The sequence below is a fragment of the Furipterus horrens genome, unplaced genomic scaffold (assembly GCF_987537825.1).
Source record: "Furipterus horrens unplaced genomic scaffold, mFurHor1.1.pri manual_scaffold_6, whole genome shotgun sequence".
In the NCBI taxonomy this organism is placed as follows: domain Eukaryota; kingdom Metazoa; phylum Chordata; class Mammalia; order Chiroptera; family Furipteridae; genus Furipterus; species Furipterus horrens.
Genome location: NW_028327176.1, coordinates 37197330 through 37224934, shown reverse-complemented (window position 1 = coordinate 37224934; position 27605 = coordinate 37197330). Strand labels below are relative to the sequence as shown.

Sequence of the window (27605 nt, the reverse complement as noted above, 5' to 3'; positions counted from 1 at the left end):
GGAAGGGAGATAACAGTATGATGGGACCACCACCCCCCAAAAAAACCCAGAATTTATTTATAAAAAATTGTGTATTTATTCTTACATGTTTGAAGTTCAGTCATCTTCAAAGTACTCTCCAGTGGAGTTTTTTCCACAGCCCCAAACAGTCTTTGAACTTATAGACTTTGATCCCTTTTAGTGCTTCTACTGTTTTTTGTTTTACCTTTTCCACATCAGCAAAACGTTTCCCTTTGAAGACTTTTTTCATCAGGGACACACAAAAAAGTTGCTTGGGGAGAGATAGGGTGAATAGGGAGGGTTGAGCATGGGGGTCATGCTGTTTTGGGCCAAAAACTGCTGAACACTCAGCAAGGTGTGGGCAGATGTGCTCATAAGTCATTCATCATGAAATGGGCAAATGGGTTCAGTCTACAAAAGAAAAAATTCACTGAAGCCTAAGGCAGCCTCTCACAACGCCAGCTGATAACACTGCTAGAGATCAGTTCCTAGGACACTCACCTATTGGGGGAAGTCTGTACTACGAGGGACCCGCCCTCCAGAAGATAATTCCTGTTTGTTTTTTTTTTGGGGGGGGGGTCCCTCCTCCTAAGTAAGAAACTCTTCTACATCATATCATTAGCCTTGGGTACAGGACAGAGACAAAACAGTATTTAGACTCTTGAGAAATGGTGATGGCTGTGGTTAAGGGGAAGGGACCAAAAAACATCTCTAAGCAAAGTGTGGAAATGCTCTGGCAGGAGGCTGTACTAATCACAACAGCAAACTCTTGCTAAGCACAAAGCGCCACCTTATTATAAATCTTACTGCTATTCTACGAAGTAGCTACATTATTACCATATTGCAGAACGGAGGCTCAGAGCTGACACATCCCCAAGTCCACGCAGCAGGAAATTGCTGGAACTGGAATGCACTGCGGCTTACTACTTAAAAGGCTACCCACACGAGGCGACTTTTGCAAGAGAAAGCGCTCGTTCCACAGTACTAACTGGTTCTACCACCACGTTACGTTCCCTGGTGTTTTTTCCTTCTTGTTATGGTGTTATGTAAGAAGCCATCACTTCTCCCCCGTTTCCCCGTTTAACTTTCCCTGGAGGGGAAAGGCGCTCACAGCCCCAGAAGAACAGTAATATACTTCTACAAAAGAAAGGGACCTGGCTCACTGGATTGAGCATCGGCCTGCGAACCAAGTGTCGCTGGTTCGATTCCCAGTCAGGGCACATAACTAGGTTGCACGTCAGGTCCCCAGTTGGGGGCGCGAGTGAGAGGCAACCACACAGAGATGTTTCTTTCCCTCTTTGTCCTTTCCCCTCTCTCTAAAAATAAATAAACAAACAAATAAATTATTTAAAAAACAAAAGAAAGGTGCCTGCAGAAGCGAACACCGACGCGCGGCTCACCCTGGAAAGACGCTAAAGATGGAACGGTCGCCTCCCCGCTGGGTGCCCATCAGGAGGAATCGCAGACAGCCCCATTGCTGGCGACCAGAGAAACCGTTCCGGACTCGGACTTCTGAATTCCGGGAAGAAACGCTTCCGGAGGCACCGGAAGCTCGGTGGGGACCTTTTCGGAGACGTACTGACTGACAGTCAGTCCTCTCCGGTCCGGAAGGTGATCTCCGCCCAGTCTCAGAATCCTGACAGTCCGGGCTATTTTTAGGAGTTAAGTGAGTAGGGTCCCTCAGCCGGGTCGTCCCGGGTGGCGTATATTGTTTGGCCCTAAGTGTCAGTGGCACAAATCATAAACATTGCGCCTTCGGAGCTTTTCCATGATGCATTTACTCCCTGCGTGACCCTTCTATAAGCTTATCAAAGCCGTATACAACCAGAAGCTCTGCGACAGGTGCGGCCCCCAGTCCCTGCCTCCCTGTGCCCAAGACTTCCTGGGTTCGGGTTCCAGGCGAAGCCACCCTACATCCGTACTTTTTCTACAGTGACACTTTTTTTTTTTTTTTATCTTTAAGATAAGTTCCAAGTCTTCCAACTGTTAACAATCACGCGTTTCTACCAGTGCACCTACGTATTTCCAACAACCTTCAGATTCCGTGAATGTCCTCGCGCCGAGAGAACACCGAATTGGGAGTCGAAAGCCTGAGTTCTAGTCCTGACTGCCATTAACTAGCGGTATGACATTGGAGTTAGTAGCAAGTAAGATGCCTTCCAGTTTTGATATTTGGATTATTGCCCTCTATATTTTTCTAATTCTGGCGTTAATTACATATCTGTGCTTTGGCTAATCTCCATGTAGGGCCTTTCCTCCTCCATTGATGTGTGTTCTTGTCAAATCTGGCTTAAGACTCATTAAAATTATTTTTCCCCCCTAAGAAATCCCGTCCTTCCTGAGCACTGTTTACTTCTTAGTCCAGGACTTGTACCTAAATAAGATTCTTAAAAGGTGCCATTCTTGAAGTGTTTAAATGCGTTTAATGTGCCTGAGAATCATACTGGAACACTTTAAAGACAGTGAACTCTGAAGGAAGTACTTCGAATCAAAAACCTCAAACACACTCCCTGGGAGCTGGCGCTCAGGAAATGTTTGCTGAGGAGAAAACATATAATTCTTACATTATTTTACGTGCTCCTGCCCTTAAAAACTGAAAAGCAAAACTGTAGAAATGCAGTTTTAGACGCAGAAGAAACAGAAGACTCCTGGAGGAAAAGAACTATTCGATTGAGTCCTAAACAATACTATTGAGTTCTGTTGCAGTGTTCTCTCAATAAACTCTTCTTTTATTCCAAGAATGATATTCAAAAGGCATTATTTAATAGATATTTATTGGGTGCCTTCTTTCTAATGCATCTTTGGGTGGTGGGGAAGAGGGGGAAATGGTGAGTGTTGAAAGACAATTTTAAGTAGAAGGGGCTTATGCAAAAGTTCAAAATTAGATGACAAACCTTTGGAGATTACAGGTGGGTAAGAATGACAAAAGCCTGGGAGGTAGGAGGGAGGGGACTCTTTAAGAGAGTAAAAGTGAGGTCAGCAGTGGACAGGTAATGAATCCTTATATAACATGTTTTGAAGTTGTACATTAAACTGGTAATTAATGGAGGGACATTGGTGGGTGTTTAGCAGAGAGTTCATGAATTCAAATTTGCATTTTAGAAAAATTCTATTTTTGATTTGGTTGATGTTTTTCAAGAGTGAAAAAGAGCCCTTTATAAGTTTGTTATTGTATTTCCATTCTATCGTTGTTGGAACATTAACAATAATAATGCATAATGTCTAGAGAGCAGTTAGTATGGAATCCCAACTTTGGCTAGACTATGAGCTCTCTCAGGGCAGGAATGCAGTTTTATTCACTGTAACTATAGTATGTTGCTTTGCGTCTAGTAGATATCCAATTAATATCCACTAACTTGATTTAAATATTAACTAAAATATTTAAAACTTTTTTTCTAGGAGAAACATGAACCAGAAGATGCTGAGGTTGGAGAATTTGCTGCGATTTCACACTCTTTGTAGACAGCTGCATAGCCTAGGCCAAAGAAGAACGTTAGCACAGTGGAGGCGTGTATTTTCATCTGCTTACCCGGCATGGACAGCTCAGCAGTATGCCCAGCCCTGGCAAACAGACATGCTCCTTGGGGCTGCTTTATCTCAATATAGGCTTCTAGTGACAAAGAAGGTAGTTACAAGTTTCTATCATTATTGTAATAGTTGGTCTGAAATGACTACCTAGAGCCATGAGTAGAAGTTCATTTAGAATATTTTGTCATTTACAGAATCTTTATTCCATAATGCTATACTCCAGGCAATAAATCTTCGTGAAGGAAGAAAGTTCTAATTAGTTGTTTGGTAATGCTGATGAATTTGATTACAGTAGTCCCTCGCAGTTCACTTATTGTGGCCTCACTGTATCACGGGATTTTAAAAAATATTGTATTTAATTATTTATCGTGGATTTTTCACTATATTGTGGGATTTTGCAGTACTGTGTACGTATGTTGTTAAAGTTACATAGGTTTAAGAGTGTAGAATAAATGTAAGGTTCCTACTTCGCGGGGGGGTGGGGGAGGTGTCTGGAATGTAATACCCACTGTAAGTGACGAGATACTGTACTTGGAAATTGGTGTATAATGGTAAATTAAAAATGTAGGACTTTTAATTTTAGTCTGAGATTTAACTGCTTATAGGAGTGTTAATTGGTAGAAATAGAAGCTGTGGTAGATATTCCAGAATAAATATAAACTGTCCCTTAAAATTTTTTTCTTCTCTATGCATTCTGAATTTTTAATAGGAAGAAAGGTCAAGGAAATCTCAGTTATCTTCAACAAAATCTAAAAAGGAGGTGGAGGTATGGATTGGAATGACTGTTGAGGAGCTGGCCAGAGCAATGGAAAAGGACATAGGTGAGCCATATATTTTTATAAGAAGAAATATGGAAACATGAAATATATGGTGTTTCATTTGCAATGAGACTAAAGCATTCAAGGATGAAAATTAGACTGGCAGTTTGAAAGTTAAGTCATTCCAGTGTTTTTCACTTTAGGTCACAAACTCTAATTTGTTTCTTGACTCTTTGCCAAATATAGTTCTCCAAGATTTTGCTTCTAATAAAAGTGGAAATGATTTTCTTATCTGAACTAACCTTTCTTTCTCAGAAATTTTGTGGGCTATCAGATTAAGTCCAAAGAATGTTTTTGGACCCAGGGACCATATTTATATTCATTTACTTTCCTTTTGCTTTTCTGTGGTGTATGATTTCTTTTTTTCACTAATTTTGACAGTATCTGTAGTGCCAGCAGAAAAAATTCATAGTATTAATTACAACTTTCAGTAATACTATTTTTATTTATAAATATAGAGCATCCTTGTCATTTTTTAATTCCATCATTGCACCATTGATGTATTTATTACCAATTTAGCATTGTGGGAATGAAATTTGAGTTTTCATTATAAACTGATGGAAGATGATTTGACTTTGGGTAGTGGGCACACAATGCAATGTACAGATCATTTATCACAGAAACGTACACTTGAAACCTATGTGCTCTTATTAACCAATATCACCTGTATAAATTTAATTAAAAAAAGAAAATTAAAAATTAAATAACAGTAAACAAGAATTAGCTCATGATTGTAGCAAAATAAAATAACAAGTGAATCAGAGTTTTGGGAAAAAAAGAAAGAATTAATAACTCATTTATTGAACTCTTACTATATACCAATGCTTTATATTTATTAACTGTTATTCTCACAGTGCACTAGAGGTAGGTATGATTATTATCCCCATTTATAGGTTGAGGAACTGAGGCATAGAGAAGGTAAATAATTGCCCAAGATCTCACAGCTAGTATGTGGTAGAGCCAGGATTTGAACCCGGGAACCATGGTTCCAGAGCCCGTACTCTTCTTATTCACAGACCAAATTATCTCTCAAGAATTGTTATTTTGTAAACTACAGCAGAACTAGAATTTTAATGAGTTCTGCCTGAAAGTGTTACCATTCTTTGTGCATGTACATCCCCACAAAGAATAGAAAATCAGCACACTGTCCGCTGTTTTTATAGTCCAGCAGTTGCATTTTGTAATCATTTGATAACCAGAAAACATTAAGAGAATAAATGGATATGGTCATATCATTCAGAATATTTTCATGGAAAACTGTATTGATATGATTTTATGAATAATAATAAATTTAATTTTAAAATTTCATTTTTGGCAATTTTCATACCTATACAAAAGCAGAAATAATGGAATAATAAGCATAATGTGTGTTTAAGCCAGTGGCAACAATTATTAACATATTATTTAATGTATAAATACTTCTGTATCTATTGATAAAAGATGAGGATTCTTTTTTTAAAGATTACTACACACATACACCCATAATGATAATAATTCCTTTGTATCACTAAATAAATAGAATAATTAAAATATAAATTTAATTCCACAGATGAGTGCTCTAAACCCAAACTGGTCTGTTTGAAGCTTATTTAATATTATATTCACATCTATTTGAAGCTTATGTAGTATTATATTACATTTCTTTTGAATTCGTCAGCAGCCGTCCATCTCGAGAGACGATGGTGTAGCTTCTTAAGAGTCTATCTGCACCGCTGAGAATGGCTGTGCAGTCCAACTCGGGAGTGACACGGTATCTGTCTCCTCCCGTGTTGAATCGACATCTTTCGATGACGCTGGAGTATCCTCTCCAGTGAAGCTGAAGCTACAGAGCCTGGGCAGGGTGATATGGAGGGTCTGCTGTTGCCCATGCAGCAGACCCCCCCTCTCTTCGCAGCTGAAGGGTCCAAGGGAAAGACGGAGTCGATACAGCTTGGCTTCAGGTGCGCCGCAGGAGTTGCCGGTGTTGACTACAACGTCAAACCGCCTTAGGGACTCCGGCTCCGGATTTTCTGTCGGGGTTTACTCCCTTAGCCTTTCCCCTGAAGAGGTATGCCGCAAGGCAGCGGAGGTTTTTTGGAATCAGAGTTTTCCTTCTCTGATCTTTTGAATTAAAGATAGTATTTATATGGTGAATATTTTTAACTACTATATTAGCAGCCTGAGTACATTTTTTTCCTCCCTGGTGTCACTTAAAATAACGTGACATAGTATTTATTGTTGAAATGCTTTGGGTACCTTTCTACATGTAAATATTTATTTAAGTCTTAGACAAAGTTAAGTAATATGTCAATACTACATGCTCTTGATATATAGAGAAAAAAGTTATCCCTATGTTTATGCTACCTCTCAAAAGTTTAGCAAAACATATTGGAAAACTATAGTTATTAGATTATTAGGGATTTTTAGTATTATTAGAAACAGAATTATAATCATAATCTTTCTTTTTAGAAGAGTTTTGTTGTTGCCTGAGAATGTATCCATATAGGAAATTTGCACTGTACCATTCTTAAAATGCGTTTTCTTGGGAAAGGATGTAGTAGGGAGATACATAGGGAAGACTTTCTTGTGTCATTGTGGAGTGTTATCAGTGAGGTGCCACGGATTGCACCACTTTGTGAGCCAGTCACTAAATTAAAAGGATTTGGGAGCTGGTTGTTAAATGCAACCATTTAAAAAAATTAAATCATAAACAAATGTAAAAAACACTCACCAGAACTCTTTACTCTCTAATTCTTTTACTGCATTATCTATGTTCTTGAGGTTACTCACACCTATTTCACCTATATGTTGGAAATATAATACTAAATGGTAGTGTGCTATTGCCCATCTCTTTCCATCTCTGGGGTCAGTAACTTCATGTTGGTAACTTGAAGTTAACATGGCATTTGCACCATAGAAATTAGGAAATGCCGTAAGTCAGGAAATTTTTTTAAAATTTTATTTATTGATTTGAGAGAGAGAGGAAGGGAGAGAGAAACATCGATTTGTTGTTCCACTGATTTATGCATTCATTAGTTGATTCTTTTTGTTTGTTTTTTAGTTGAAAATTCAATAAAATTATATAGGTTTCAGATATACAATTCTACAATACATCATCTGTATATTGTATTGTATCTTTACCACGCCAGTCATGGTTGATTCTTGTATGTGCTCTGATGGAAGATTGAACCCACAGCCTTGGCATATGCAGACAATGCTCTAACCAACTGAGCTATCTGTCCAGGACAGGAATTTCTTTTGGGGCGTTGGGGAGGCTTGTGAGTAAATATTTATCAGCACACTACTGAATTGGATGTTCTTTTAGTGTAATGTTTTGCTTACTTGAGGATGCTTTTATTTCATATCTTTCTTTCAAAATATATTTATAAGATGATTGAAAGTCTGAAAAAATAAAATACTTATTTCATTATCATAATAGATACATTAATTTATCATCCACAGGGAAATATGACTAATTAAAACAAAGCACATTAAATAAAATGAAAAAGAACAAGTAAATATTTTTAATATATTTTAAGACTTTTTGGACCCTGAATAGATCAGCATAAATTAATTATGTGTGTGTGTGTATGTTAAGATATTGCACATATGTGTGCATATGTATATACAGTCGATCATCATTATTTGGGGACTCTGGATTGGCGCATTCTCTAAAATGTATTTGCAGCCCCCAAATCGATCCAGTGCTTCTGCAGTCATTCCCCAACATGTGCGGAGGAGTGAAAGTTTTGAGTTGCACAATCACACATTCCTGGCTACAGTTCAGTGAGACAACACTCTGCCTTCTTGTTTCAGCTCTCATACTGTAAACAGGTGTCATTTTTATGGTTTATTCAGTGCCATGTGTTTTGCATTTTTATATTTTTTGTTGGTGATTTTGCTGTTTAAAATGGCCCCTGAACATAATGCTCAAGTGTTGTTTAGTGCTACTAACTACAGGAAGGCTGTAATGTACTGTACGGAGAAAATACATTTTTGGATAAACCTTGTTCTGGGGTTAGTTATAGTGCTGTTGGCTGTGAGTTCAGGGTTAATGAATCAGCAATATAGTGTATTAAATAAGGTGTCTTTAAACAGAAACACTTAAAACAAGGTATGTATTGATCAGCTGATGAAAATTTTGTGTGTAGAGGCTAAAGGAACTTAACCCTGTATTTCCCCTCAAAGCCATGGTTTAGTGTTTGCTAATTCAGTGTTCGTGAATGTTTTATGGAACATAACTACTGTGAATAACAAGAACCAACTGTACATATATATACATTTGTATATGTATGACATATGTAACTATAGATTTTCAAAGAACTAGACTATGATAAACTACTCAATACTAAATATATATAACATGCAATATACAGTACATAAATATTCCAAATATTTATGAATATGCAGAAATTCCAATATACATAAATGAATTCTATTTTAAAGATCATTTTCTTTTTAGCTTATTTGTGATTTGTTAACATTAGAGAAATAGATAGCTTATATAATTCCTCTGATTGAGTGTACTGTTTATATGGATATTTATTAATAGAGGTCACTTTCTTATCTTATTCCACCCAGATTATGTATATGAAGCTTTAGTGAACACTTCTATCAACATAGATTCACTAGAAGTGGACTCATATTTAGATGAAGTCTGGATCAAAGAAGTAATAAAGAAGGCAGGGATGAAGTTAAAATGGAGCAAATTAAAACAGGACAAAGTCAGAGAAAATAAAGATGCTGTGAGAAGGTAAAACATAACCATATAATGGGGGAAGGAGACCACATAGTTTTATTCACACTTTTTAATGGAAAGAGTTGCCTTAAAATTTCTTCTGCAGTTAAAATGATGTTAAACTTTTCTTCGAAGTGCTTAAAACGTCAGTATGTGTCAGTTATTATTAAACTCTAAGGATTATTTTTCCTAGTTTTCCAAGAATGTATATTGATCCTGAACTTAACAAATTTATTCAGTTCTGCTCGTTGTTATGAAGATGCCAACTGTAGATAGGTAGTTGCATATCTTGTCATAAGTCATTGTATGTATAGAGGAAGAAAATATGATGGCTAATCGAAGCTGAAGGTTGGTTTTTATCATTAATGGTAGTTCACAGAGATAACTGCAGATTAGTTCACTGGCTATAAACTGTTGTGATGTTTAAGAAATGAAACTCCTTTGTTGTTAACTGTAGGCCCCAAGCCGATCCAGCTTTATTAACCCCAAGGTCCCCAGTTGTTACAATAATGGGCCATGTTGATCATGGGAAAACAACGTTACTTGACAAACTGCGAAAAACTCAAGTGGCAGCAATGGAAGCTGGAGGCATCACTCAGCACATTGGTGCCTTTCTTGGTATGAACATAAATTACCTTACAATGTGCTTGGGAACTCCATATATTATTTTCTTAAACCTAGTGTCATAGTATGAAATATACAAATTCAGAGTTAAAGGGAAAGCTAAAGGTTAAAGCCATTGATTTAATGAAATGTAGAGCAGGTGGTTAATAAAGATTATTTTGTATATTATATAAGAAGAAAATTATATTACCTTTTGTTCTAGCCCATTCTTAGTTTGGTTTAATGATCTTAAATTCTTCAATGCTAGGTTGTGATAAGGTTGCTGATAATAATTAAAAATAATAGCTACCACTAGGTAGGTATTAATATTCCTACTTACAGGTATGGAGGCTGAGACTTGTTTAAGTTACTTGGTCAAGGTACACAGTAAGTTGCAAAGCTGGATTTAAACCCAAGGCTTTTGTGCTCAAATCCTGAGCTACCAGTTGTATACTGAATTGCCTTTGTTGTTCAATGCGGTTGTGCAGCTGATGTTTGCTAATGCAGGGTGGCTGCCTATATAGCTGTCAGTGTATTCTCTTTCCTGAATAGATATCAGTTGGTTCATTTATGAAAGTAGTTGTATTCTAGAAATATGAAGAATTTTAGTTTGAAATTATTATGTGCAAAGAAAACCCTACAGGTCTCACTGGTATGTTATCACTTTTTGTTGTGAATTTATGATCTATATTGTTCTAATTATGATGAATGGGAGGAATAAAATTATTTTAAAAAATTAATTGTGTTTGATAATGTCATATATATTCCTACATATTAAGGAAATACACATTTGAGTCCTTAGTGTTCTTGGATTTCTGTTTCCACAGTCTCTCTGCCTTCTGGGGAAAAGATAACCTTTCTTGATACTCCAGGACATGCTGCTTTTTCAGCAATGAGAGCCAGAGGCGCTCAGGTCACTGATATTGTCATATTGGTTGTAGCTGCAGATGATGGAGTAATGAAACAAACTGTAGAATCTATTCAGCATGCCAAAGATGCTCAAGGTACTGTGTGGCTATGGCTGACTTACAAGGTGGGGGGGTCACTGCTCTGGGGCAGTGCACGTGGGGATCTCTGGATTACTATACCTGCTTTTTATATCTGTTGTTCCCCACAGATGTAACTACTAAGAACAGTGTAGCAGGATTCAATTTGGGACTTAAGGTCACAAGGGCACTCCTTTCTGTACTATTTACTTGGCATAGTGTGACACTGTAACAGTCTCAAATAACTTAAAATAACTTTTTATTGTGGAAATTTTAAGTTGACATAAAAGTAAGAAGAGAATACCAAACCCCCTATGTACCTGTTACCTAAATTCATTAGAAGTTGCAAAGTTTAATGATACTCTAATTCTGTTATTCCTTGTTCATTTATCATCTCGACTTATTTTCTGAAGAGAAACTGCTCTCATATGCTTTAAGTAAATTCTTATTTGGTCAAAGGTATAAAATTGAAACTTTTGAAAAATTACTTGGCTATTTCCTCCCTTATTTCTCCATTTAAAAATTATAACACAGGCACATACTCGGCACATTCATTTTTATTCTGATATGACACTGTACCCTCTGTGAAAATGCTGTTCTCTTGAGAAAATGTACCTGATGGATGCATCACGTCCCCCTAGGCTTTTTGTTAAGGAAAGAGAAAGGTTGAGAATCCCTGATTTAGTCAATTTTTTTCATTTCACAACATGAAAACTAAGACCCAGAGAGTGGCAGGAACTCCCCTCATAACAGTTAATTTGCAACGTCTGCATCTGGAATCTGATCTAGTTTTCAGTATTATTCTCTTACCTTTTTAATTTCTCAAAATTGTCTTTGTGGAATGGACTATGTTCTTAATGATTTTAGGGAATATAACAAAAAGAATGATAAATTTTCCAGGGATCCCATAACAGAGCAGTTATTAAGCTATGTGATACATTCTATATATCATGCTTTTTAAAAATTATATTTTGATTATGCTATTACAGTTGTCCCAATTTTTCTTTTTAAATTTTTTAAGTTATATTTTATTGATTATGCTATTACAGTTTTCCTGACTTTTCCCCCTTTGCCTCCCTCCATGCAGCACCCCCACTTTCTCAGGCAGTCCCTCCACCATTGTTCTTGTCCATGGGTCATGCGTGTAGGTTCTTTGGTTATTCTGTTTCCTGTACTGAACTTTACATCCATGTGGCTATTCTGCAACTACTTATTTGTACTTCTTAATCCCCTCAACTCTTCACCCATTCCCCCACATCCTACCCCACCATCTGGCAACCATCAAAATGCTCTCCGTATCAATAATTCTGTCTCTGTTCTTCTTGTTTGATTAGTTTGTTTTTACATTCAGTTGTTGATAGATTTGTATTTTTTGCCATTTTATTGTTCATAGTTTTGATCTTCTCTTTTTCTTAAATATGTCTTTGTAACATTTCATATAATAATGGTTTGGTGATGATGAACTCCTTTAGTTTTTCTCTTGTGTGGGAAGCTCTTTATCTGCCCTTCCATTCTAAATGATACCTTTGCTGGGGAGAGCAATCTTGGCTGTAGGTCCCTGCTTTTCATAACTTTGAATATTTCTTGCTAATCCCTTCTTGCCAGCAAAGTTTATTTTGAGAAATCAGCTGACTGTCTTATGGGAACTCCCCTGTAGGTTACTAACTGTTTTTCTCTTCCTGCTTTTAAGATTCTCTCTGTATCTAGAAGCTAGAGGAGCATGAGACCTTCACTCATTGTCCTTTATAAGTTATAAAGGGTCTTAAGTCTGAGAGGGGGAATTGTTATTTTTTTATTGTTATAAAAAATAAATTAATTAGTTTTTTTTTTTAAAGAGTAATATAAGAAAGGGTGAAGCCAAAGAACTTATATGCATGATCCATGGACATGTACTAAGGGGGTGAAATTGCTGGGGGAAGGAGGATACTGGGCAGAGGAGAGCAAAGGGGAAAAAAGTTGGAACTATTGTAACAACATAATCAATAAAATATACTTAAAAAAAGATTCTCTCTGTATCTTTAATTTTAATTATGATGTGTCGTGGAGGGAGCCTCTTCTCATCCATCTTGTTTGGGACTCTCTGTCCCTCCTGTACTTTCATATCTATCTCCTTCACCAGGTTAGGGAAGTTTTCTTTCATTGTTTTTTCAAATAGATTTCCAATTTCTTGCCCTTTCTCTTCTCCTTTTGGCACTCCTATGACGCAAATAAGTTGTTCCAGAGGCTGCTTACACTATCTTCATTTTTTTTAAATTCTTTTTTCTTCTTGTTCTGATTGGTTTTTTGTTTTCTTATGTTCCAAATCATTAATTTGAATCTCAATTTCATCCACTCTACTGTTGTTTCCCTGTCAGTTGTTCTTTATTTCCATTAGTGTATCCTTTTTTTCCTGACTGGATCTTTTTTATGCTGTTGAGGTCCTCACTAAGTTCCTTCAGCATCCTTATAAACTGTGTTTTGAACTCTACATCTGATAGATTGCTTATCCCCATTTTGTTTAGTTCTTTTTCTGGAGTTTTGATCTGTTCTTTCATTTGGGCCATGTTTCTTGGTCTTCTCATTTTGTCAGCCTCCTGTGTTTGTTTCTGTGTAATAGGTAGAGCTGCTATGAGTCCCTGTCTTGGTAGTGTGGCCTAAGGTAGTAGGTGTCCTGTAGGGTCCAGTGGCATAAGGTGGGTACTTGAGGTGCACCTCCATGTGGGTTGAGTACACCCTCCTCTTGTAATTGATTGCTGTTGGCAGGTCAATGGGAGGGATTTACACAGGCCACTCAGCTGCAAGGACTGGCTGTGACCACTGACCACCAACCTCCACCCTCCGTGGAGTATCAGTCATGCAGGTGCAGGATGATGGTGCTTCGACATGGTCTGTAGCTGTCCATTGAGGGTGTAGGCTCTGGGGTTTCCCTGGTGGTGCAGGCCAAGTTCAGCCCACACCTGTGTTCTGCCTGGAGTCACTCCACATGGGCAATTAAGCAATCTGAGTGACTGCTACTTTTGCTGGGCTTGGAGAGTCCCAGGCAAAGCCAAGCTGTGAATCTAGGCTGGCTGCTGCTAGTGTCATCCTGGGACCACTTAACAAGAGGTGTTCAGGGGCCGAGGCTGAGTGAAGCCAGCTATTACTTGTTCGATAGGATTTTGGAAGTTGTGAAGCATGAGCCAAGACCAGCCATTCATATGGAAAAATCATGATTAACAGCTTGGGTGAGCCTGTAAGTTGGGTGGGATGGAGTCTCAGTGGATCTCCAGGGTGGGAATCTCAGATATGGCATCTGCCTGCGAGCTCTATGGCCCTATGGGGGAGGGCTTAGAAAAGAGACAATGGTCGCTCCCCGCCTTTCTGTCTGGGAGAAAGCTGTCTCCTGGTTCCTGTCTTGATGCCAGACACTTCAATCCCTTCCTGTATGCCCCTTGTGCCTTTCAAGCTGCTCCCCCTGTGCTTGAGCTCAGAGGGAGAGAGTCTGAATAAGTCTGTGTGTGGGTTCTTTAAGGGGAACTGCTTGGGACTCCAGCAGTTTCCCTGTTGGTTTTTGTAGCCAGAAGTTATGGGGACACATTTTCCTGGCACTGGAACCCTAGGCTGGGATGCCTGGTGAGGGACTGGGACTCCTCCCTCCTGAGATATCCCTCCCGAATTTTTATCCACTACACATGGATATCAGATGACCCCATTCTACGTCTCCACCCCTCCTACCAGTATGGTTGGATGTGGTTTCTTTAATTCCATAGTTGTCAGATTCCATTCAGCTCAATTTCTGATGGGTCTGAGTGTTGGATGTTCTGTAGTTTAGTTGTAATTTTGATGTGGCTGTGTGAGGAGGCAAGCTGTGTTTATCTCTGCCGCCATCTTGACCAGAAGATCTCTATTGTGCTTTGTATACCCGTTCTCTTCATCCCCGTTAAGTTCCAGCTCATCAATATGGGATGTACTTTTTCATAGTAGTAGCTTGTGGGTTGCATAGCTTTCTTTGTGTGTCTCTTTTCAATTTCTGTTCCTTTGATACCTGAGAAAATTGTAGAGTTAGTGAAACCCAACCAGAGAATTATCTCCTAGAAGTTTGAAAGGGTATATTGAGTAAAGAGAAGCAGATTATAAGATTATTTGGTTCATTCATTAAGAAAACATTTATTGAGCTAAATGTATGAATAAAGAGTTGCTATGAATCCTAAAGGAAAGTTTATAGTAATGATACTTAATTTCACCCCAGGAAAAAACGTTAGGTTTTAGCAATGAGTTGATTTCTCCTGGAAAGAAGAGGCAAATCATCTAGTTTCATTAGAATTGAATTAGAATCTTCTCTTGGTTTTTTTTCTGGAGAATATCTCCAGTATAGTTGCTGATTTTGCTTTCAGATGTAAGGATAGGCCTTTCTCTACCCAACGTATCTTTTTGTTTTCTTTGTTTTGTTTTGTTTGAAATCATCTTATGTGTCTACTCTTAATCTGGAATCTGCTTATAATTACAGTTTTGACATTTCACATCTGGAATCCTTTAAATGTAGAAAGCAGGGTAGAGTGGGTCTAAAGTGGGTCTTTTTAGGTCTTTTGTTAGATGAGTACCTCCACTGAATAAAGAGAAAGCCAGAAAAGGTTGGTATCTTCATTGTGAATACCTAGAATTGAGGATGTCATCATTTAAACTCTTCTTAACTTTGTCTCTTTCAGTACCTATTGTTCTTGCCATAAACAAATGTGACAAAGCTGAGGCTGATCCTGAAAAAGTTAAAAAAGAACTGCTAGCTTATGATGTGGTGTGTGAAGATTATGGAGGTGACGTACAAGCAGTGCATGTCTCTGCACTTACGGTAACTGCATAGATAATATGTTCAGACGGGAATGCAAAGTGCGTTATACCTAAAGAACATTTTGACATACATAATTTCTGTTGTTCTTTAAAAATTCTCTGGGTACCAGGCAAAGCTGGTATCATTCTTGTTTGCCAGATTAGAAGTTAGACTCAGAAAGATCAGTCCCCAATCCAGGATAACATAGCTGATCAATGGATAATCGGGTCTAAACCTCATGTTTTTCTTACTATGAGAAAATTAGAATGAGGAGAATAAATGATGAATGATGTAGGGTTAGGGTATTAGTTGGCTAGAGTCTGTTTTAAACAGAAATGAAATTCAGTTGATAATAAAAAGTACTTGCTTTATAGTGAAAAACTAAAAAGGTCTTAGGGCATTTAAGAAAGATTTAAACAAAAATTTCATTAATATAAAGATTAAACATTTGGGTTCAAGTTTGTAAGTGATTGACTTAGTATTTCTATGAATTAAATTGCTGCAAGTTTTATAATGTTATTTATGATGAATTCTATTCTCTTACATTGGTAAATTACTGTTTTCTGGTTGAAAAACACCAAGGAAGCTCACTAACCACTTTGTGACAGCATTTTCCAATTCTCTTACCCTATGCAGGTTGCTGCTAAGTAACAATTTCCTTTTTTGTTCATTCTTATATTCCATAGTTTACTCATAATACAGCCATTTTTCCCCCTGAGATCATTCACTGAGGGATGGTACTATATTTTGCCACATTCTTTCAGTTAATTTTCATCTTATATTTACTTTTCCTAATTTTGTTTCCTACAAGATGCTTAGAAATTATGCCTCCTCGCCCTGACTGGTGTGACTCAGTGGGTCGGGTGTTATTCTACGAACTGAAAGGTTGCTAGTTCAGTTCCCTGTCAGGGCACATGCCTGGGTTGCTGGCCAGGACCCCAGTTGGGGCATGTGAGAGTCAACCAATTGATGTTTCTCTCCCTCCCTTTCTCCTTCCCTTCCCATCTCTCTAAAGATAAATACATATTTAAAAAAAAAGAAATTATGCCTCCTTTAATAGTAAAACCATGCCTCCTCTTCTCTTAACCTCATAAAATGCCACCTGCCTTTGTTATCTTTCCACTATACCTCGATTACTATTGCACTCTGAAAGCCAGATGGCAAGATTAAAATGTTTGAAGACATGGCTACAGTTTTTGCCCAGATACCATAAGATGAGTAGATAGATGTAAAGCTGCTTAGGCAAATCTGGAGACATGGCAGAGATGGTTTCTGTGGAGTTCAGGGAGTTGGGAGAGAGGGGCAGGGAAGGAAGATGAGGCTTCTTTTGCATGGTAGATACAGAGGTCTACATTATGCAAAGAAACAATCCCAGCACTGCTTTCCAGAGCAGCATTTTCTAAATTGGAATAAATACTAGGAATAAGTGTTGTAGATGGGTAAGAAAAGTATTCTGTTTACAGGTGTCTCTGTTTTATATTTTATAAAACTGGGCAGTCTCTTAGCTGACATGGAGAATGAAAAAATCCCTTGCCCATCAGTCCCAGTTCGATCACCAGTTAATCAGCTGTGTGATCTTGGAGCCCTAGAAAGCATAGTAAACATAGATGATGAAAGGTAAGAGAATCATGCAATCTAGTCCTTTGTTTTATAGGTGAGGAAAGGAGATCCAGGGAGGTGAAGTGATTTTTCAGGTTTGCATAGCTGGGTAGTTAACAATGGATCAAATGAAAATACAGATATGAAAGCCTATCACATTGGATAGAACCTCAATGTAAAGTACCATTGTAAAGAAAGTGAGAGGAAGAAAACACAATTATAGAGACAGCTGGAGGGGAATGAATGCAGCATTGTTTAAGAAAGTATTAACAGGTACTACTTATGGCCATCCTTAAAAAAAAATAGCCACTGTTCCTTGCAAGATCTGTCCCTGGATCAGGTATTCTTGTTTATCCCACCCACTCTTTTCCTTACTACCTTCCCTCCTTCCTTTCTTTCTTCCAAATGCATAATTCATGCTTTTAATGCTTAAAGAGAAAAATATATGTTAGTGTCAACAGTGAAAATAAAGGGAAAAAGTTTAAAAAAGAACTATAAATTCATCAACTAATACTCCACTAAGTTCACTGATAGGAATAGAGAAATGGAAATATTTTTTCGAAGTGGAAAGATTTAGAAATAGAGTCTCCTTTGGCTTAAGAGAGAGAGAGAATGTAGTGTAATTGTGAACAATTATTTGGCTTTCTGACCTGGTATTTACAGATAATATTAATGTATATTAACAATTTTTTTGTTGTTGTTAAAGGGTGACAATTTGATGGCTTTGGCAGAGGCAACAATTACTCTTGCAGAAATGTTAGAACTGAAAGCAGACCCCAGTGGTCCAGTGGAAGGAACAGTAATAGAATCTTTCACAGACAAAGGAAGAGGGTAAGACTATTAAAGGCTTCCTTTTAAATAATTTTGTTCCATTGTTTTTGTGAAGTAATCATACAATAATGTGTTATTTTTATTGCATGTTATGGTTAGTACATAAACAATATTTTCAAAGCATTTTTGAAAGTATTTTATTGCACTAGCACACAAAACACAAAAATACAGTTATTATTAGGCCATTATAACTGTCTGTATACATGTAGTAGTCATATTTAGATGACTTAAGCATTTAATTTGTTTGATTTTTTTTTCCTCCACTCACTGAACTGAACTGATAAGGCCTAACAGAAATTGGAATGAAATAGTAGTTGTTACCTTTTAGGGTTTCTAAATTCTTTATGTCGTTACCTATTAATATAAGATTTGGGAAGGTCTTTGGAATGGTGTTCTCATCTTTTAATTTCCCTCCCCGTGAGCAAAAGAAGTCTTCTCACTGCTTAACAAAATGAAGAAAGGAGATTAGGATTCTGTCAGAACACTCAGCTATATGCATCTTTCACTACCATAACTTTATAAGAAATATTTTTTATTGTGGTAAAGATACATAACATTAAACTTAACATCTTAACCATTTTTAAGTGTATAGTTCAGTAGTATTAAGTATATTCACATTGTTGTGCATTAGAGTAGAATTTTTTCATCTCGCAAAACTGAAACTATATCCGTGAAACACTAATTTTCCTTCCCTTTCCTCCAGGCCGTGGCAGCCACCTTTCCATTTTCTGTTCTATAATTTTAACTACTTTAGATACTTCCTATGAGTGGAATCATACAGTCTTTGTCCTTTTTGACTTGCTTATTTCACTTAGAATAAATAACCCTGAGGTTCATCTATGTTCTAGCATGTAACAGGATTTCCTTTTTTAAGGTTGCATAATACTCCATTGAATTTATATACTGCATTTTCTTTATCCGTTTTTCCATTGATGGACATTTGGGCTGCTCCCACCTTTCCACAATTGTAAATAAATGTTTTTATAGTACGAAAAACAGCTTGAGAAGTGGTAAAATTAACACTAAGTGTGCATATTATATATATTAGTACAATTACATTTTAATTATGGCATTAAGAAAAATACCTTTACTTTCATTTTAGTCCCGTTACTACAGCAATAATTCAAAGAGGAACTTTAAGAAAAGGCTCGATTCTGGTGGCTGGAAAGAGTTGGGCAAAAGTGCGCTTAATGTTTGATGAAAATGGAAGAACAATTAATGAGGCCTGTCCCAGCATGCCAGTGGGAATTATAGGCTGGAGAGACCTCCCTTCTGCAGGGGATGAAATTCTTGAAGTAGAATCTGAGGTATATCAACCTTAATTTCTATATATTAGATATGATTTTAAGTATCAATCTGTGATGTTATACCAAGGTACTGGAAACTTATTATTAACTAATATTAGAAATTCTAGACTATAAATTTGAGATAGGATCTTTAAGTTAAATAATTTCAATTATACACAAAGTCTCCAAATTAAAGCTTTATAAATTTTTTGATACTTATAAAATTAATGGTTTCGACTTCCGGCCAAGATGGAGGCTTAGACGGACGCGCTAGGTCTCCCTCTACAACTAGAGAGGAATACAACTACTTCAAAACAAAGGATAACTAGAAATTCCAGAAAATAAAACTACACGGAAGCCCAACATATGAAGTTATAAACCAGCGGCGCCCTTTGGGCAGGTAAGGGGAGCGAAAGGGGGCGGTGCTGTTTGCGGTCCCACCTGGGACAGCGGCGGGGAGAACAACCCCGGCTGCAGTCGAACCCCCGGCAGCTCGCGACCCCAACGCTGGGGAAAGCAGCCACCACATCGCCTTGAACAATGAGGCCCAGGGGGGGCGGGAGGACGGATCCCGGTCTCCTAGCGGAATAACTGTGTGAATCCATCTTGGACCCCCGCCCCCAAAGAAAGCGCCACAGGGCTGCGAAATAGGTCGTGGACAGGCACCGGTCGCTGGATTGTGACGACAAAGCACCACGGCACAGCAAGAAAGGCTGCCGAACGGCGCTGGTCGCTGGGTCATTACGAGTACACAGGCACTGCCCCCTACAGCCGGCCCAAGAAAACAAAACGCATCTGTCAAAATGAGGCAGACAACTATAGAAATCCCGGTGGCACAGCTCACCAGGCAACAGATGGAGAACCTGACAGATGAACAGATAAGAAACCTGTCAGATGCTCAGTTCTGGGCCATTGTTATCAGGTGGCTTACAGAATTCACAAAAGATCTGGAAAAAGATGAGAAAGAAGCGAAAAACACTCATAACGAAAGGAACAAAACCACATATGAGACAGATGGTGAGGAAAAAAAATCCAGAGTTCATTTCAACAAACTGGAATATGGAGAAGGAACAAGCAGTCAACCAATGCAGGGAGAGGAAATGGGAAGCAACGATGAGAGGATCAGAAACCTCTGGGACAGCTATAAAAGGCCCAACATAAGAATCATTGGTTTGCCAGAGAGCGAGGAAGATGAACTAGAACTTGAAAAATTGAGTGAAAATATAATAAAGGAGAACTTCCCAGACTTGGGGAAGGAAATAGACTTACAGGTCCAGGAAGCACAGAGAGTTCCAAAAAAACTGGACCCAGGGAGAACCACTCCAAGACACATTATAATCAAAATGTCAAAAATTAAAGATAAAGAGAGAATCTTAAAAGCAGCAAGAGAGAAGAAAAGAATTATGTACAAAGGGGTCCCAATTAGACTATCAGCTGACTTCTCAAGGGAGACCCTGCAGGCAAGAAGGGACTGGCAAGAAATATTCAAAGTAATGAAAATCCAAAACCTACAACCACGAATACTCTATCCAGCGAAATTGTCATTCAGAATAGAAGGACAGAGAAAGTGTTTCCAGGACAAAATAAAACTGAAAGAGTTCATTAGATCCAAACCACTGTTATATGAGATGTTAAAGGGACTGGTTTAGAAAAAGGAGGATCAAGACAATGAAATCTAAAATGAAAACTGCATCACAAGAAACAACAGAAGCTAGGGAATTGAAACAAAGGCAAACTAAACAGGTAACGAGAGTGGAAAAAGAACTATAGGTACGGGGAACATATTGGGGGGAGGTCAACAGGGAGGGGGAATGGGGAGAGGGAGGGAGATGATATAGGCATTAAGGATCATGGTAGGAGGGAATGGAATAGACAGAGAGAGGTTGAGAAGAACTGTATGCACAACTAATGGACATGATCTAAAAGGGGGGGACAACTGGAGGGAGGGGGGCCACCAGGTGGAGGGGAGCAGAGGGAAGGGAAATTGGCACAAATGTAATATTATAATCAATAAAACACATTAAAAAAAAAAAGAAAAAAAATTAATGGTTTCATATGAGTTAAGCTAACTTCATAGTGGAGGGAAAACACAAAGCTTTTAAGCCAGCAGCTACTGGTTTCTATTCAGTTAAATAATGCCTATTATTTTCCCCCTGTAAAGTCAAGGGCACGTGAAGTTGTTGAGTGGAGGAAATATGAGCAGGAAGAGGAGAAAAATAAAGAGGATCTAAAAATAATAGAAGAAAAGCGAAAGGAACACCAAGAAGCACATCGGAAAGCCCGTGAAAAGTACGGCACTTTGCATTGGAAGGCGAGATCATTTATAAAGTACCAAGAAAAAAAAGAACAAAAGTTCTTAAGGCCAAAGGAGAAAGTAGAAGGAGATTCAAATGCACTTCCTATAATTATTAAAGGTGACTTTTTAAATATTTTACTTAACTCATTTTTGGAATATATGTATTTCTTCATTTTCACAATTAATTTGGGCTGTTAAATTTAAACCAAAAGTATCTCAGTATTTTGAGGAAGACATTTTTATTGAGGTATAATTGACATGTTATATTAGTTTCAGTTATACAACATAATGATTCGATTTTTGTATATATGGTGAAATGTTCACTGCAATAAGTCTAGTTAACATCGATCAACATACATATTTACAAAAATTTTTTCTTGGGATGAAAACTTTTAAGATCTACTCTCTTAGCAGCTTTCAAATATGCAGTACCGTTTTATTAACTGTAGTCACCATGCTGCACATTACATCACCATGACTTATTTATAACTGGAAGTTTTTACCTTTTGACCTCTTTCACCCTTTTTGCCTCTTTCCTTGGAGGAGATTTTCTTAGTAAACATTTTTCTTGCTGATTTTGTTGTAAATGTGCATTGGTTCATTGTGCTTTATTAAGTAGATATTTATAATGCTAAACCTAAATAAAAGTGGGTTTAGTGGTAAGTGCCATTCCTATTAGGGTTTTGAATAGATTATCATCATTTTTGTGTCTGTTAATGCCTAACTTTAACACCAATAATTTTAAACTGTTGCTCCATTTAGGTGATGTTGATGGTTCCGTTGAGGCCATTTTGAACATTATAGATTCCTACGATGCTTCACATGAGTGTGAACTTGACTTGGTACATTTTGGTGTGGGTGATATTAGTGAAAATGATGTTAACCTTGCGGAAACATTTCAGGGTAAGGATTCCATTTCCTGTTTAACTTTGTTTCCTGGAATACACTGAGCCATTTGCGCCTGCGTTTGGTTGCTTGGCTAGTCACACCTGACATTCACCTTTCAGCATCACCCTTCCTGCTGTAGTTGAGTCCCCTGCTGCTGGTTGAGGGCGGATGGGATGTGCAGTATTTTAGCTGTAGCTCCACTACGCTGTACTGCATGGGGAACTAGTTCAAACCCCAGTAGTGTTTCTTGATTTTTTTTTTTTTTTTTGAAAGTACCATTACTGCCCATCTCCTCACTCCTCCCGGTTCCCCACCCAATCCAAGTTTGGTTCTGTGTCTTTCTTGTAGATTTTTGAATGCTCCCAACACTGTAATCAGCCTATTCAGCACTTTGCTTCATCTTTTACATTTGGCTACCTGTTTTTCTTCATTGATAATTTGACAGATCACCTTTCTTAGATAAGAAGTTTTTGTTAGCTTTAAATGCCTAGAAGGCAAAGGAACTGTTTATTACTCAAACTTATGATACGCAAAAAGGGGACTCATGACCGTCTCTTTAATTAGGTCTCTCACTTAGCAAAGCACCAATACTATTGAGTGATTAATGAGTCATTTAGGAAGGAGCTACTCCATTTGATTAGAATTAGATGTTACCTCTACTACTAAAAAGGTATTTTCAGTAATGCTAGTTAACTCAAAATATTTTTATGGGCACCAATTGGCCTAGCACAGTGATTTTCAACTGGTGTGCTGCAAGAATTTTTAAAACGTGCAATACCTGACTATTTAGTCAGGGACACTGACCTCTTTTTCCCTTAGATAGTCAAGTAAAAAAATGACAACTGACAACACAATAGCCATCTGTTGTGAATGAATCAAAATTATACCTATTTTTTTGTGCAATCAGCAAAAGAATGTATTTTTTGGTGTGCTGCAGAATTTTAGTAATTAGTTTATATGAGGTATGTGCCATGAGATGAAAAATGTTGAAAATCGCTGGCCTAGCACTGTACTATATTGACTTCTCTAATGATAAGACTTTCAAGGTGGTTGTTTTCCCCTTAACTGTGTGCAATAGCTTTGTTTCACTTGTTTAAGTTTAGAGTGTTTTGTTTTTTTTGTTTTTTACCAAAGGTATTTGCTGTTAAATACTTTATTTGTTCTTTGGCAAAATGCTCAGCTTCACCCTGAGCAGTGTGGCTCAGTTGGTTGGGCATTGTCCTGCAAGCAAAAGGTCACTGGTTTGATATCTGGTCCAGGCACATCCCTGGGCTGTGGGTTCAGTCACCTATTGGACATGTCCGAAAGGCAACCAATTGACGTTTCTTTCTCACATTGATGATTCTCTCCCTTTCTCTCCCTTCCCCTCTCTCTAAAAAATAAATAAAATCTTTTAAAAATGAAACAAAATGCTCAGTTTCATAGAACTTTTCATTTTTTAAAAAAATATTTAATTAATTTATTTTTTAGAGAGGGGGGAAGGGAGGGAGAGAAACATCAATCAACTGCCCCTGTACATGCCTGACCAGGGACTAACCCCACAACCCAGGCATGTGCCCTGACCAAAAATCAAACCGGTGACCTTTTGCTTTGCAGGATGATGCCCAACCAGTTGAGTCACACCAATCAGGGCTCATTTCATAAAAAGCTCTTGAACTTTACCAATTAAGAAAGAATATTTGAGCAGCTGAATACCTAAGAATAAACCACAAAACTTATAGACAATAAGACTATAATAATAAATTATTAAAATAACATAATAATACTTAAGCCCTAATAATTTTTTTCTTATATCTCTGGTATAAAATCAAAGTTTTGTTTAGCATACTGCCTCACACATTATGGGTACTTGAAATAATGTTCCTTAAATGAAGATTTTAAAATCATAAGAAATGTTCTTCGTTAAACAAGCCACATTAAAATTTATAAAATCCGTTAATTTGAAAATTTACTAGTTTTTATGAGAAAAAACATTATAGGCTTTCTCATCTCCCTAACTTGCTTTTATGTACAATAAAACAATTTAGATTTGAGTTTCTGTTTGAAAGGCAAACTTTAGTACAATGTTTGCGCTACTTTATTGACTGTATTTCTGATTGCCAGGTGTTATATATGGCTTCAATGTGAATGCAGGCAATGTTATCCAGCAGTCAGCTGCAAAGAAAGGAGTAAAAATTAAACTTCACCAAATCATTTACCGTCTTGTTGAAGATTTGCAGGAGGAACTGAGCAGCAGGCTGCCCTGCATGGTAGAAGAGCACACAATAGGTGAGTATTCACTGGCAGTTAAACATTCCTATCTCAGATGCTGTAAATGACACTTGAAAGCAACTTTGGGGAAATGTATTTTACTGTTGAAATGCATTCTCTGTTCCAATACATATCCTGTGTTCTAGAAAAAATGACTGGTGCACATAAGAATTTCAATGTAACTCCATATATATTATAAACACTTAGGCCCTGAGGATACAAGACAACTAAGGCAGTAAGAACTTACCCTTAAGTTTAGACATGAACAACTAATTATAATACAAATTAGACTAGGGTGAGAGGCATGAAGAGTATTAATATGTCATGGAAGGTGCCATTGATTTTGTCCTGGAGCTGGCAGAGAAATCGATCACAAGAAGAAAATTTACTTTATATTTAAAAGGTAAATATTTAAAAAGTCTTTCTAGCATATCCCTTGGGCAGATTTTAGGCTAAATATACGACAACTTGCTCATTTTATGTGTTCTTTTACCTTGCCATATACAGATTTTTTGGTTAATTTTTAATTTTTTTTAATTTTTAATTTTTCCAAAAGATTTTTACTTAATTTTTAGAAACAGAGAGGGGAAGGGAGAAAAAGGAGAGAAACTCTGATGTGTGAGAGAAACATCCATTAGTTGCCTCTAGCATGCCCCCGCAAAGTGGGACCTGGTATACAACCCAGGCCTGTGCTCTGACTGGGAATTGAACCAGCGGCAGCCTTTCAGTTTGCAGGCCGGCTCTCAGTCCACTGAGCCATACCAGCCAGGGCTTAATTTTTTATTTTGATGATAGTTTTAAATATCCAGAAAAATTACAAGAAAAGTATAAGGAACTCCCTCCCATATGCCCTTAACCCAATTTACGAGTTATTTACATTTTGCCCCGTTTGCTCTATTCCCTGCCCCCTCGATTTCTTTTTCTATATCATTTGAAAGTAAATTTGAGATATTGTTCATTTGCCACTAAATACTTGCATTTTCTAAGCACAAGGATGATTTCTTATAAAATCATAGGACAAATATCAAACTCAGAAAATTTAACATTAGTACTATTATCTAAACCATGGCCCATGTCCAAATTTTGTCTATTGCCCCAATACTTTATAGGTACATATTTTTCTCTTAGTCCAGGATTATAGGTTACATTTAATTTTTCAATCTTTTTTCATCAAGACATTTTTGAAGTGTAGAGACCACTGACTTTATAGAATGTTCTTTAATTTGGATTTGGCTGGTATTTCCTCAATGAGATTCAGTATTTGCATTTTTGGTCTACAGTACAGATTTATTTTAAGCTTCTCTGACCTGCTTAACATGATCATGCAGGGGGTTGTATGTTCTTGAGCTAAGAGCAATTTGTAAAATTGAGTTTTTCTATGAGTAAGCAAGTACCAGTCAAACCCTGGGAAATTGGTACTTTATAGTGTATGGTACCATGTCATTATCGGAATTTTTTAATTTTTAGTGAAAAAGTTAAACTGAGTCACAGAATTAGCACTCTTAAGTGGGTATAAATTACCAGTGGTAAGATTAAAAATAAATCGGGGAGGGGGGCATAAGGGGACTAAATGGTAATGGAAAAAAAATACAATAAAAAAAAGTAAAAGCAAGTATCAGGTAATAACAGATGATCTAGACTAGAAATAATGAGGGACAGTTTGAAAACTAGGTTTCCATTGAGCAGACAGGAATTGTGCTAATCTTTTGTTTTTATTTTTTTCCTTTTTTTAAATACCCTCCTCCACCTCCTTCCATCCCCCTCCCCCCCAGCAGTCAACACACTGTGGTCCCAGTCCTTGAGTTTTTTCTCTTTTGCTTAATCTTATTAACAATCATCATCTTCAAGTGCATTTTACTCAGTCAAAAAATTGAGTTTCATTTTTCTTTCACTCTTTTGGTAAGCATATGTATTTTTGTGATTTTCTAATATTCAAGAATTTTGTTTTTATTTCTAATATTGGTCAGGAATATAAAGTTGGTGGAGTCAAAGAAAATCAGGACTTCTATGCATGAGTTTGTATTTTTCTCACACCTTTAATTCTTTCCTTGCAAAATGTCAGAAATTATGTATTTTTCAGAATCTTTTCTGTATTCAATGTTCTCTTCTTCTTAAAGGTGAGGCTTCTATAATAGCTACCTTCTCCATAACACAAGGGAAGAAAAAAGTTCCTGTGGCTGGCTGCAGAGTCCAAAAGGGACATTTTGAAAAACAAAAAAAATTTAAGTTAATCCGTAACAGACATGTTATTTGGAAGGGTAAGCAACATCAAAATATTTCTGTGGTATCGTATCTAGTCACCTAAACCTGACAGTTAACCATATGAAATCTGTTCTTTCACTCCTATAATCCTAGCTCAAGCCACTCCTTGCTGGTAACCGGTCTCCAGTTGCTGGGTTCCCTCACTAGCTCTGATACTTCCTCCAAGATTGTTAGTTCCTTAGTCTGATTTTCTAAACTTCTCAGACTGCCTTTTCGGTCATGTCTCCTCCACTTTGTATCATACTTGCTTGCTTCAATCCTTTCTTGACTTTTTGCCTGCAATGTCTTTTATCCTGGTTTATCTTATTCAAGTCCTGAGTACATACAGTCCCATCCTCTGCAGTTAGCCTGTCTTTAAAATGGGAAATTTAGTATCTTTCACTACAAATCAAACCTTTATTTTTCTCTGGTATTTAGTCCTATTATTTAACATGACAAGACCATTAAACTTTTAATTCTAGCAATTTTCCTTAACACCAAACTACATAGTACTTAGTTAAGTGATTATTTGAATATATGTTTTCTTTTTTTTTTTTTAAGGCTCATTAACCTCGCTGAAACACCATAAAGATGACATTTCAGTCGTCAAAACAGGAATGGATTGTGGTCTCTCTTTTGATGAAGAAAAGATAGAATTTAAAGTGGGAGATGAAATTGTTTGTTATGAAGAAAAGGAAGTTCTAGCCAAGACCTCCTGGGATCCAGGATTTTAAAATATTAAAAATATAAAAGATTAAATAATCTTGCTTTACTATCAA

The 27605-nt window shown here is 37.3% G+C and overlaps 1 protein-coding gene across 3 annotated transcripts; it reads left to right on the top strand.

Annotated features, from left to right (window-relative positions):
* Positions 1-1584: 1584 nt before the first annotated feature.
* On the top strand, positions 1585-27605 carry MTIF2 (mitochondrial translational initiation factor 2). Of its 3 annotated transcripts, none has more exons than XM_090281303.1 (14): positions 1585-1666; positions 3400-3625; positions 4238-4349; positions 8907-9078; positions 9521-9681; positions 10494-10670; positions 15317-15456; positions 17741-17865; positions 18968-19172; positions 21313-21565; positions 22210-22350; positions 24439-24603; positions 26703-26843; positions 27388-27605. In XM_090281303.1, the coding sequence occupies exons 2-14, from the start codon at positions 3407-3409 to the stop codon at positions 27558-27560; spliced, it is 2184 nt and encodes a 727-aa protein (XP_090137429.1). In that variant the 5' UTR covers positions 1585-1666; positions 3400-3406; the 3' UTR covers positions 27561-27605. The 3 variants fall into 3 exon arrangements, with proteins under 3 accessions (XP_090137429.1, XP_090137428.1, XP_090137430.1); XM_090281302.1 differs by lacking the exon at positions 1585-1666 and adding an exon at positions 2086-2147; XM_090281304.1 differs by lacking the exon at positions 1585-1666 and adding an exon at positions 2099-2123.